We start from the raw sequence: 13631 nt of genomic DNA, 5'->3' as shown, positions 1-13631 counted from the left end.
TTTACGGACGCCATCACGAGTTGGTTGGCCGTTTTAGAATATCTATTTCATAGATAACGTCGGATATGTTCAGATCGTCGTAACGACAACTCCGTCCTCCTGTTCTCCAAATGTGACCGACCAACCGAATTAAACTTATCACCGGGTTTCAACTTACATGACCAACACAATTTGTGCCACATGTGGACCAATATCTGCTTACCCTTCCGGAGAACCTGAGATCACCTGCAGTTTTAGTGGTGTTCGTGTTGCTCAGTTTTTAGTTTTCTATTTTGTGTTTTGTGTACTGTTGTTTGTCTTTTGGTCGTTTTATTTATGTTGCCATGGCGTCGTTATTTCATTTTTGACTTTGAATGTCCCTTTGGCGTCTTTCGCCTCCCTTTTGTAAAGCCGTTTTTTGTAAAAAAAAATAAAGATGAGATCTAAAAACAAGTAAAGCTGACATCGACAAATAACCCTTATAGGAGTAATTGCATGAACGAAAATTTTATTCCTTTTCGCATTTTGTTTAGAAACTATAACTGATAGAGAGAAATTATTAGGAACGTAAACTTTAGGAAAATAAGATATACAAATAAGTTACCTGGACGAAATTGTCAATTGACCCCTTAAAAGAATAGTTAGCCTTGAATGATAATTTTTACGATGTCTTGAGTTTATTTTCTTCCATGAACTATATTGGATAGAGAAAAATTGTAAACAGCAAACTAACGAAGAAATAAAATATACAAATAAGTCAACTTGGCCGATGTTGTCAATTGATAGCTATTGTAGTAGTTGTTAACTTTGAAATATTTTTTCAAAATTTTTGTTTGCGTTGGTTTCCAACAACAACAGTTGATTTTCGTGTGTGCTCATATCTCTTGAATAACCTTCAATAGATATTGAGAAAATCTAGTCGACTTTGGTAGGTATGCAAGTTATAACTTCTACGTCTACAAACACGATGATGAATTAATGAACCGTTAAAGAAAATAACATGATATATACTTGCTAAAAGGTATATTAAGTAATCAACTGAGACTTATACTTTTTCGTGTTTCATCAAAATGTACAAGGTTAAATAAGCTTCTTTAGTATCCCGAAGGCTTAACTTCCTCATCACAGCATATATAAACATCGGGAACGCATATTTCCTACGAAAGAACAACCGGCGACAATCCAGGTAAATACATAGAGAATAATACATGGCAAAATCCATATCATATGCCGTATCATCCCGAAGGCCTTAAAGCCCGAGGGATGATATTGGTCGAGAGTGATACGGCATGTGATACGGATTTTGCCATGTTTTCAACGCTTCATCATATATTTAAACAGGAGAGTATATATGAACTACTTTCTGATCCCTAGCACCTGGGTTACCTTCAGATTTACTTTTGCCTTGTTCTAAAAGCTTTAAAAGAACTGCCTAAATATTCATCCGAAGCACCTGGGTTACCTTACAATTTGTGTCCTGTTGTTGATAGAAATATTTTCTTTATTGTATTTTTTTGTGTTTTGTATGGTATTTTATTGAGTTCTTTTTTATAGTTGCATTTCGTGTGCCAGAAAGCTGGACGTCTGTGACGTCACACGCCAAACAATGACGTCACGCCCTAATGACCGTTTCATTTAGGACCCATTGAGGAAAAATATTTCTTGAGAATTAAGCTTGCATAAATTAAAACATGGACTACATGTAAATTCAGTCGGAATCACTACTTTCATAAATGAGAAATTTGAGTAGGGGTGTGATAAAGGGGTGTGATAAAGGGTGTGCATCAAAGTTGAGCGATACGGATTAAACAGCATGCTATTTATCAAATATTCAAAACTACTGTATTTACTACTAAATACATGTATATGATAAAATGTAATTCAGCACTAAATAATTTCTAATTTGGCCGTAGAACATACAATCAGAGCTAAAAACAGAGTTCGATCAGATTACAATAATAAGTTAGTGCATAAATTATTAAATACTGAAACAAATATAATAATTAAATAACATTCTTTTAATTCATATCCAAACTATCTTTATAGTTGTGATTGTATTGTGAAATGAGTTTTAAGAAGAAATGAGTTATTACTTATTTCCGATTCTTATATTCTTAAAGAATAGCTCGTCATATAATAAGAGTTTTAAAAAGGATATCAATGAGTGACCAACAAAACATTGAGTAAAAAATCGCCTAGAGCGTAACTGAGCTATCAGTCTTGTTCGGTCATGAGTTGAATATTTTTCGATATTAGAATTTTTGGATAATTTATACTTCTTTGTTACTTTTGATATATTTAAAGTAGAAAATGCAAGGAACTAAATTGTTTTCTTCGAGTTCGCACTTTGTTTAGATGCAACATACCTAATGTTAAACATTGATAAGTAGTAGGAGGAAACTTGCTAAAATCATTAAGTTATTGAACAAATTGGAATAACAAGCTCCTGTAGAAGAGCGAATTGGTCCATTATGTGTTTAGAAAGTAGACGAGGATTTTTTTTTACATAATTAGAGAATTATTATTTTCTGAATTAAGTGAAGTAGGTTCCTCTTTCATGAAATTGAATTTGTATAAACTTGTGGATTAGAATAACTATTTTTTTTAATTTTTGGTGGACCTTCCAGATGGCTGGCTGTTTCACTTTTCAATCTTGACCATTTTGTGTTTTTAATAACTAAACATGCTTAATCTATGCGTAGCCCAATTTAAATTGAAGTTCGCTTGAATTCAGATTCAAATGAGTTGAATTATTGACCTGCAAGCAATAATACATCATCGATGCATTTGCGCTCATTCTGAAAAAATTCATCAAAACGGACTGCTCATAGCGAAATAATTTATCACAATTCAGCATTTATAATCTAGAAAAGCGCGTCGGACTCACGAAATTTATAATGCGTTGTTTTCCTTTCTTTTATTAATGTGTAAAACAAAACAAAACATTTCATTTTTAAGTTTTTCGTCAACTTCATAGCTAATGCCCCTTTCGAGTTTTGATAACAGCTATAAAAACATTTATAGACTGTAAGGAGACGACCATTTGATATTGTGGAAGGGGAATGTTTTTCCAAACAAAATGCAGGAGTACAAAAGTATAAATAAATTATCGAGCGCACAAAAAAAACCAAATAAGCGAGATTTGCAGTAGGTAAATTTGATATATTGGTTTAAAAAAAAGTTATCCTACCCGCCCCTTCTTATAAAATAACAAATATTTGGCCACTAAGCATCAATTCTGAATTTGCATTCCCCCCAATAATTTAGGTTTATATATATCAATAAACCCATCATAGATATCAGGATTTATATTTTGTACGCAAGAGTCGCATTTCATCTAAACAAATACTCATCAGAATATCGACGAAATAAAAAAGGGCCAAATAAAGTACGAAGTTGAAGAGCCTAGACGACCCATAATTCCGAAAGGGTTTTCCAAATAAAGCTACGGTAATAAATTCTTGGGATAGAAAATCTTTAAGTATTATCAATAACCGAAAGCAATTGTTCTGGTGTATAACATCCATCTATGATGGGATTGAGAATTAAGTGTGATATATCATAAGCATCTACTAGTATGTTGTTTATGAAAATTATTCATAAATTGAATCGTGCATGTTTATCTTCTTGTTGTTTTCTCCCTATTTAATATAATAGATATAAGTTTTTAATTTAGATACTTGTAAGTTTGTCATTTCTTCATTCTATCAAATGGCACACACCTTTGTTGACAAAAATGTAACGTTTGTCTTTTTTGGTGGTTTAAACGTGTCAAGTGAACAAATTTGCTATACATAATGTTTGTATTTTCAGTGAAGCAATCATTTATATATTTTGAATGTGCTTATCTTCCATTTAAATGTAATGATGCCTATGTAAATCAGTTTTTGTTGTTAACAGATGGCGTATTTTAAACTGACCATCCTTGTCATAACAGTTTTTATTGGCTTAACGCATGGTCCTGTTCATGTTAGCTGTCAACTAGGATTTCCACCGGGGATAGGACTACCCTTTGGCGGATTACCTCCACCTGTGCCGGATCTTGATACAGCTGAAACAGAGTTTTTTCTTATCCAAGAAGATGGACTAACAGACGGTGTTGGTGCATCTAGTGGTGGATTTAGCAGTGGCTTTGGTGGTGGATTGGGATCGTTATTGTCTCTGTTATTAGTACCCTTCTTATGTTAGTACTACAATAGCAAATAATTGCTACTTACTTTTTACGTTCGTTAATGTCTTTTTAATAAATTATGTTATATTCAAACCCAAATTGCAACCCACCCCCAACCCCTTCCCCAATGAAAATTTGACCACGATGGTATGTTCTTCTTAGGACCTGGTAGATTTTATGCTCACAAACGTTTATACGTATTGACTTTCTAACTTTTTAGTTTGAAAAGTACAAGATGAAGGTCACCAAACTCTTCTCTATATTCGGCCATGGTTGTACAGACACGATTTTATTAATTATCTTTCTAAATTTTTGGTTTCGACAGCACCTGATGATGATTATGACGCTGTCCACTGCCATGGTTTGTACAGTCACAATATTAAATATTTATGTTCCAAACTGTTCATGGATAGTATAACCATATATAAAATATGTAATTATTCTGGTGAATGGAAATCAATCTATAATATGACTGACCATTAAGGTTTTTTTTTTATTATAAACGTCAACTAGTATGTTGTTTATAATAAACATTCATTAATTTGATCGCATATTTTTATTTTATCAATACTAAATCTAAAATTTGTAACTGTTCTAGCAAATGGAAACCTGAAAGTGATTGCATTATCTACCATTATTTCTAGTTCTAAAATTACTATGAATATGAAAATAGGGAGGCATGATATGATTGCTAACGAGACAACTAACACCAAAGATCAAAGGAAAGGAGACATATCTGCCCCTAACTACTATGGCTACAACGAACACTAATTTTCTTTACTTTCTTGCGTTTAATGCCGTTTCTATTTTTAATAGAACAATATACATATAAAGAAGATAGCCGCATAATAAATTAGACCTAAAATGTATATCAAAATGTCAATATCACAACCATGTTTTCGGCATTCTATATGTGTCCATGCCCCATATTTATCAAACGGAAACATTTTCAAATCGTCAATGTCCAATAGTGTTCAAATGTGTGTTAAATCTCATTCTAAATACGATTCGCTATATTATCTGCCCTATCATTAAAAACGAAATTAACCACGCTTATCTTAGGTTATTTTCACTATTATATTTACCTCCCTTTTGGTCATATAGCTCTCCAAGTATTCAAGTATTTATACAACCTTGTCCTGCGTTTTTTATTTTTTTAGTGTTCCTGGTGAAATAAAAAACAAGAAAGAAAAGCCCTCCGGACGCCCTAAAATTTTAAATTGCTATTTCTATTTACTACGAATTAGATAGATTAGATAATAATAATAATAATAATAATAATAATAATAATAATAATAATAATAATTGTAATAATCATTATCATAAAATAAAGAAAATAAATTGGTAAAAAAAGAGTAGTTTACATAAAGTACAATTACAAGGTTTTAATTAATCACAAGAACTTGATTATTTGAGACTATTAACTAGCTATTTGAACAAGATCTATATTATTGAAAGAAACATTAGTACAGTTGGTAGTCACTCAATAAATTGAAACGCCTTCCTTTTTTGTTAATGTTAATGCCTCTAATTATCAAAACATATATCTTCCGAAACAATATAAATATTCTAAAAGTTAGATGTCATTTGTATACTAATAAACACCACATTTTAATCGCTATATCATCGACGGTAATTAGCGAATATTGGCACAGGGCTTCATCCAAAAACGGGGTTGTTGACAATACTCTGTTAATTAAGAAATTCAACCAAATTAATTTTCTATATACATGTTTGCCTTTTTGCAAATTAAGACAATTGAATTTTTCTTCTTTTATAATTAAAGAATACTTTTTTCTGAAGTAACAGGTAAAGAAAGAAAAGTCCAGAAATCGGCTTTGTTCAGATTTAGAATTTTTCTCAATCAGATTACTAAATAAAAATGTTTACATCTGTTGCAAATCGTAGTATAACTAAATATTATTATATCATATCTTACGTTGAAATTTTTTTAATTTCCCCAAAAATAATGAATTTTGACCCTTTCTATGAATAAGGTTGGTAGTTTAAGGTTAAGAATATTGGAGACACTAAACGCATATATAGATAAAACTCATGATTAAAGAATATATCATTAAATGGAGGCACCCACTCATTAACAATTATTTACAGTTATCATTGAATGAAAATATCACCTTTTTTTAAAGCAATTAACGGATCATCGTCGGAGAGTTTTCAACTCTCTCTCATTAAACACCCTGATCTATTGGGAGGTTTAGCTAGCTATAAGACCAGGTTTAACCCACCGGTTTCTTCGGAAAATGTCCATACCAAGACAGGAATATGGCAGTTGTTTTTCACTTGATCCGTTAGTTGACAGCGTTTTATTTTGTCAGAATTTTTGGACTTCCCCTTTTTTAATTTGCCATGGAGTTTAGTATTTTTGTTATCCTTTTTTAAGAATCAATCACACAATGACTAGAAAAGATCTAAAATCAACTACAAATGTTTTAAATGTGTTGTACACAAAATATAACTTAAAGTTCCCTAATTTGGACACTCACATGGAAACCCTTTGATAATTCATTTCAATATGATATTGATCTAAAATTTAATATTTTCTACATTTATTAGTATACCATATCAAAATTTTCACAAAAACAAGTTATGGTAATCATTTAAGATTTCTGCAGTATAAATATTGATGTACCGGTTTGATAAATAAACTCATCCATATTTTTTTTAAGTATAGAAACGACAAATCTTCAGTTATGTTCCGTCGCTATACTGATTGCAATTAAAACATTTTGAATATGTATAATTGATTTTTATTGTAGTGACGGCACTCATCCCTCGAGCAGCTCCAGCTGCTGCAGCAGCACCAGCAGCTCCAATTGTCCAGCTAATCCAGCCACTCCAAATAGGTTTGTATTAAACTTACCTGACCCACTTGTCTTAGGCTAGCTTATATGATCACGTTGTCCTACTCAGTAAAGGAGTAGTGCTAATATCCCTCGTATTTGTTTTACTTGCAGGGTCTAACTCATAAAGTTGTCAAATTTTACAGGAAATTGACTATAAGAATGTTTATATTTTATACTAAAAATGTAGGGTCACAAATTTTACATATTTCCGTTTCACCAAAATATTGTTCATTGCTACGTTTTGCTGTTGAAGGCACTTATACTTAAATTCCAAATTTTACATATTTTTGTCAAATGCTGCTCGTCGTTATCTAATGAATTTGAGTGTATCCGAAAAACATTAAATAGTTTTACTTCCTACATAACTTTGTTAAAGCTAAAAATGTTCTTCTTGTACATTTTCTGGAAAATACAAAAAAATTGCGGTTTTGGGCGTTTCTTCAAGCGTTTATTATTTGATAAGAAATAAGCAAAGATATTGTTATAGCCTTAAAGTACATATATCTTTCTTTAAAACTATGAATTTGAGTAAGTGTTTGAAAAAAGCCCTTGTGTATTTAGATATTACAACATTTTCAAAACATGAATATTCCTAGTAAATACAGGACATAAACATTTAAAGTCCGAAAATAAATCTGTGGACTTTTATAACTGACACCGGATTGAAAATACCAGTAAATTATCCGACTAAAGGCTACTAATTCTAGAAATTTGCGTAATTTAGAGCTTACAAAAGTATAATAGAAAACATTAAACAATAATGTCGTAATCTTTTCGTTTCCCTGTATAATGGATTCCAACGAATGAAGCTATGAGGTTGTGAAAATTTGGATAGTTATCTTATTGACGTCAATATTTAGGAAATGATGAATTTGATGAACAACGGTGTTTATCACGGTTAAGTGACTTTCATTTCAATTTGCAGGGGGAAAGGGAGGGCAAAGAGTGGAAAGATTTTTTCGTTGACGGAATTTTGTATTTCACCTGTTGCTAGTCAGGCATGATTATTTCACGGAAATTTTTTTTTTTAAACATGAATATATCCTGTTTTTGTGGGAAAAATATGTATTTTCATACTCTCTTGAATTATTCAGTTAGAGTTATAACCGGGTCAACACATTCATTTCCAAAGTATTTTTCTCGTCTAGAAAATTGAATAGTCACCCCCTAATTTTTTAAAACACTAAAATGTATAAAGAATCCGCTACATCTGTGTCATACACTATCTAATTTTATGATTGTATTGATGAAAAATAGAAATTTTTTTTTTCCAATTTCAGTTACTGCTGCACCAACAATTTCTTCCACTACTGCTCCAACAACTACCTAATAGGCGAGATAATTACCAATGTTACACTAAAGACAACCTGAGAAGATATATTGTGTGTACCTAACGTGTGTTTGTTATGCTTATATAAATAAGTATGATAATCTTTCCTTGTTTATATCAACGAAACATGTATGTGAAGTTAGCGGCCGGTATTCAAATTCCTTAATAATTGAAAACAATAAAAAATTCAATATTCGCTAAAATTAAAAGTATGATAGTCATAGTTAAAAGGAGTAAAATGATATGTAGGAAATCGTTTTATAACCCCTTTAAGCTGTCATAAATTCTCGTTGTTCTCAAATATAAACCCTTATGTAAATCGCACATTTGTCTTTGATAAGATATAGATTTTTATCAATAAAATGTAACCAAAGATGTACTTTGATAAATGATATTTCTAGAAACGAAAACAAACGATCACTCTAGTAACGTTTAAAAATATGAATAGAAATTATTATGGAAAACCAAAAAAAAATTAAATAAGATATTGTCACGTTTCAGCTAAATATCGTCAAAAATTCAGGTAAAAGGGCACAAGGCGATGGCTAGACCTTTTTGATCTCTCAATCTTCATAATATTCTGCAGATAGTTAGTTAGCATAAAGATACAAATGACATCAAAAGGATTTTTGGTGTCATTTGTATCTAGACCGCCCTGATCATACAATCTTCATAATATTGTGCCGATAGTTAGTCAACATCAAGATACAAATGCAAAAAAAAGGAATTTGGGTAAACTTCTAAACTTCTTGTTTTCTATGTTTACGGAGGGCTCAAAGTACCAGTTTGATATTCAAAATATATTGTAATGACCTACAAGAGACAGCTCAAATGACGGTATGAACCCCCCTCCCCCATGGTCTTTCAAAATGAAAATGTTGGTGTCATTTGTATCTAGACCTCCCTGATCTCTCAATCTTCATAAAAATACGCAGATAGCTAGTCAGCATAAAGATACAAATGCCCAAAAAAGGAATTAGGGTTAACTTCTTGTCTTCTATGTTTACAGAGGGCTCAAAGTGCCAGTTTGATATTCAAAATATGTAGTGAAAACCAAGCGGAGACCGCTTAAATGACGTTGAGACCACCTGGTCTTTCAATGTCCATAAAATTGAATGATCTTTAAGACTATATATAAACATATATCGTATCAAAAGGATTTCCCAGAATAATGACATCTGCGATATGTACGGAGGGCTTAAGTTGTCACTTTTCAGCTAAAAATCGTGGAAAATTCAGGTAAAAGGGCACAGGACGATGGCTAGATCTCCCTGATCTCTCAATCTTCATAATATTATGCAGATAGTTAGTTAGAATAGAGATATAAAAGACACCAAAAGGAATTTTGGTGCCATTTATATCTAGACCTACCTGATCTCTCAATCTTTATAATATTATGCAGAGAGTTAATTAGCATAAAGATACAAAATGACACCAAATGGAATGTCTTCGATATGAACAGAGGGCTTAAATTGTCTATTTCAGCTAAAAATCGTCGAAAATTTAGGTAAAAAGGGCATAGGTCGGCGGATAGACCTTCCCGATCTCTCAGTCTTCATTATATTACTGGTCTATTAATGACGGTGAGACCCACTGGTCTATTAATGTCCATACAATTGAATGATCTTTAAGACTATGCATATACACATATCGCATGAAAAGGATTATGCAGAATATTGTCATCTTCGATAAGTACGGAAGGCTCAAAGTGCCAGTTTGATAGTTTAAATATATAATGAAAACCTGCCGGAGACCGCTTAAATGACAGTGAGACCCCCCCTGGTCTTTCAATGTCCAAAAAGTTGAATGATCTTTCAGACTATGTATATACAAAGATCGTATGGAAAACTTTTTGCAGAATAATGTCATCTTTCATATGCACGGAGGGCTTAAGTTGTCAGTTTTCTGCAAAACATTTTCAAAAATTAAGGTAAAACGGCACATGTCGATGGCTAGACCTCCCATATCTTTCAAAATTCATAATAATATGCAGATAGTTAGTAAGCATAAAGATACAAATGACATCAAAAGGAATTTGGGTAAACTTCTTGTCTTCTACATTTACAGAGGGATCAGAGTTCTAGTTTGATATTCAAAGTATAAAGTGAAAACCTACCGGAGACCGTTTAAATGACTGTGAGACCCCCTCCTCAATGTCAATGTCTATAAATGGAATGATCTTTTAGACTATGTATATACACAGATCGTATCAAAAGGATTATGCAGAATATTGTCAACTTCGTTAAGTACAGAGGGCTTGAATTTCACTTTTGAGCTAAAAATCGTCGAAAATTCAGGTAAAAAGGGCATAGGGCGACGGATAGACCTCCCTGATATCTCAGTCTTCATAATATTATGCAGATAGTTAATTAGCATAGAGATACAAATAACACGTAAAGGAATTTGAGTAAACTTCTTGTCTTCTATGATTACGGAGGGATCATAGTGCCAGTTTGATATTCAAAATATATAGTGAAAACCTAGCTGAGACCGCTTAAATGACGGTGAGACCCACTGGTCTTTTAATGTCCATACAATTAAATGATCTTTTAGACTATGTATATACACAGACCGTATCAAAAGGATTATGCAGAATATTGTCATTTTCGATAAGTACGGAGGGCCTAAATTGTCACTTTTCATCTAAAAATCGTCTAAAATTCAGGTAAAACGACACAGGACGATGGCAAGACCTCCCTGATCTCCAAAAATTCATAATATTATGCAGATAGTTAGTTAGCATACAGATACAAATGACAGCAAAAGTAATTTGGGTAAACTTCTTGTCATCCAATTTTGCGGAGCCTCAAAGTGCCAGTTTGATATTCAAAATATATAGTGAAAACCTAGCGGAGACCGTATAAATGACGGTTAGACCCTCTATTCTTTAAATGCCAATAAAATGGAACAATCTATTAGATTATGTATATACACAGATCGTATCAAAAGGATTATGCAGAACATTGTCATCTTCGATTTGTACGGAGGGCTTTAATTGTCACTTTTCAGCTAAAAATCGTCGAAAATTCAGGTAAAAGAGCAACTGGCGATGTCTAAACCTCCCTGTCCCTGATCTATCAATCTTCATAATATAACGCAGATAATTATTTATTATTAAGATACAAATGACACTAAAAGGAATTTGGGTAAACTTCTTGTTTTCTATCTTTACGGAGGGCTGAAAGTGCCAGTTTTATATTCAAAATATATAGTGAAAACCTAGCGGAGACCGCTTAAATGACTGTGAGACCCCCTGGTCTTTCAATGTCTATAAAATTGAATGATCTTTTAGACTATGTATATACACAGATCGTATCAAAAGGATTTTGCAGAATAATGTCATCTTCGATATGTATGGAGGGTTTAAATTGTCACTTTTCAGCTAAAAATCAAAATTCAGGTAAAAGTGCATATAGCGATGGCTAGACCTCCCTGATCGCTCAATCATCATACAATTATGTAGATATTTAGATAGCATAAAGATACAAATGACAACTAAGGAATTTTGGTAAAGTTTTTGTGTTCTATGTTTACGGGGCATTCAAAGTGCCAGTTTGATATTCAAAATATATAGTGAAAAACCTACCGGAGACCGCTCAAATGACGGTGAGACCCACCTGGTATTTTTATGTCTATAAAATTGAATGATCTGTTCGACTATGTATATATACAGATCGTATCAAAAGGATTTTCCAGAATAAAGTACGGAGTGCTTTATTTGTAATGAAGTTTTTTTCTTTCTTTTTTATTCAGTCTTTCTTTCTCTGTTTGACGGTTTTTGTGTGAGAAGCACACCTTTGTTAATAAAGCCAGAAAAGTTATGACAGTGTAAACATGCACGAGCGTTACGTATTGATTTAGATATGCACAAATGCCATACAATGAAGCAAAATGTATAGTTTCTGCTGAGAACTGGAACAGCTGACAATGAGAAAGTTATAATAATTACGTTTGTCATAGAATCTAGTTTGAAGTCGTCAATCTGTGTTAATATCGAACAAAAGATCAACTATGAAGCAGATCTCTTATTTTTGGCAGTATCCTTAATTTCAAGTTCGACATATGAGATTTAATCACTCATTGAACTGTGGTATATATGATGAAAACAGATATTAACAGATACTGAAGATGTCAGGTGAAAGCGATTAGATGTCTATTACAGTTGTTGGAAAACGGTGGACACTTATTTGGAAATGAGGGATTTTAAGTTATTCTATATATAAAAAGAATACATTAAAAGTATTGTTGGACAAAAAAGACTCACCTTCAAACTATAAGTAAATGAAAAAGAAGAAAAGCAAAGTGAAAAAAGAACAAGAACATCTGAAAGACAAATAGAGGAAACAGATTTAAAGATGCAATATGACTTTCAAAAAAAGCTAGTGTATAAATATTTACCTTCTCAACGAATGCTCGAACTACGAAAAAAAAAAGACCAGATAAAAAGAAAAAAAGCATGAGCTAGCCAAAGACATATACCTGTATACCGAATGAAAAATAATGGCCTTTAAAAAATGCAAAGGTGAATTCTCTAGCTCACATCACATGCAGAATGTAAGGCAAAAATAAATCGGATGGAAAGAAAAACGATGAGAAACGTAACGAAATTGAAAAAAAAAACAAAATCTAATGAAAAGATATAATTAAGGACAAGCCACGTAAAGAAACTGCAATGAAAAATAAATCTCATGGAAAGAAAGAAAAACAAACCTAAGTAAGGACAAGCAATATTAGGATATGCATGGAAAAATAGATCTGATAAAAAGAGAAAAGATTAGGAACAAGCAACATAAAGAAATTGCTAGAAAAATAAATCTGATGAAAAGACTAAAGATGGTTTCATTAAGACTGAGTGAAGTGAGAAAACTTAAAGACTTAACATTTTTTGGAAGAGAAAAAACAAAATGAAAAAAAGACATTCAGCCCAAAATATGACCAAAAGAGTAGAATGTACATCAACATCCATGGAAGCATTTCAAGGTCTGATCAAAGTTAATCCAGAGTTAACTGTTGCTGTTTTAACGAATAATGTAAAAGGAATACATATCTATGCATCAGGAATCAAAGTATGAAAATCGAAATCTTGATATTTAAGAAACCTGTACATGTACTTCTAGGTATACATCTACTGATGGTCAACATCATTTATGCAATACATGTCATAGGCATATGAAAAGAAACCAGAAGACATCTCAAGTATCTGAAAATAAATAAAATGTTTGTGAGTTTAAAAACTTTTTTAAACACTTTATAAACCAGTTTGAAGAGGAAATACATTCCATTCATG

At 32.1% G+C, this 13631-nt stretch overlaps 1 protein-coding gene across 1 annotated transcript; it reads left to right on the top strand.

The window, feature by feature from the left end:
* The first annotated feature begins 1153 nt into the window (after positions 1 to 1153).
* LOC127720092 (uncharacterized) lies at positions 1154 to 8445 on the top strand. The gene is made up of 4 exons (XM_052226501.1): positions 1154 to 1165; positions 3880 to 4162; positions 6928 to 7014; positions 8295 to 8445. The coding sequence occupies exons 2-4, from the start codon at positions 3880 to 3882 to the stop codon at positions 8342 to 8344; spliced, it is 420 nt and encodes a 139-aa protein (XP_052082461.1). The 5' UTR covers positions 1154 to 1165; the 3' UTR covers positions 8345 to 8445.
* The last annotated feature ends 5186 nt before the right edge of the window (positions 8446 to 13631 follow it).

This window comes from Mytilus californianus, unplaced genomic scaffold (genome assembly GCF_021869535.1).
Source record: "Mytilus californianus isolate M0D057914Y unplaced genomic scaffold, xbMytCali1.0.p SCAF_11, whole genome shotgun sequence".
In the NCBI taxonomy this organism is placed as follows: domain Eukaryota; kingdom Metazoa; phylum Mollusca; class Bivalvia; order Mytilida; family Mytilidae; genus Mytilus; species Mytilus californianus.
Note: the sequence above shows the minus strand (reverse complement) of the source record. Positions and strands in the feature narration are given on the sequence as shown.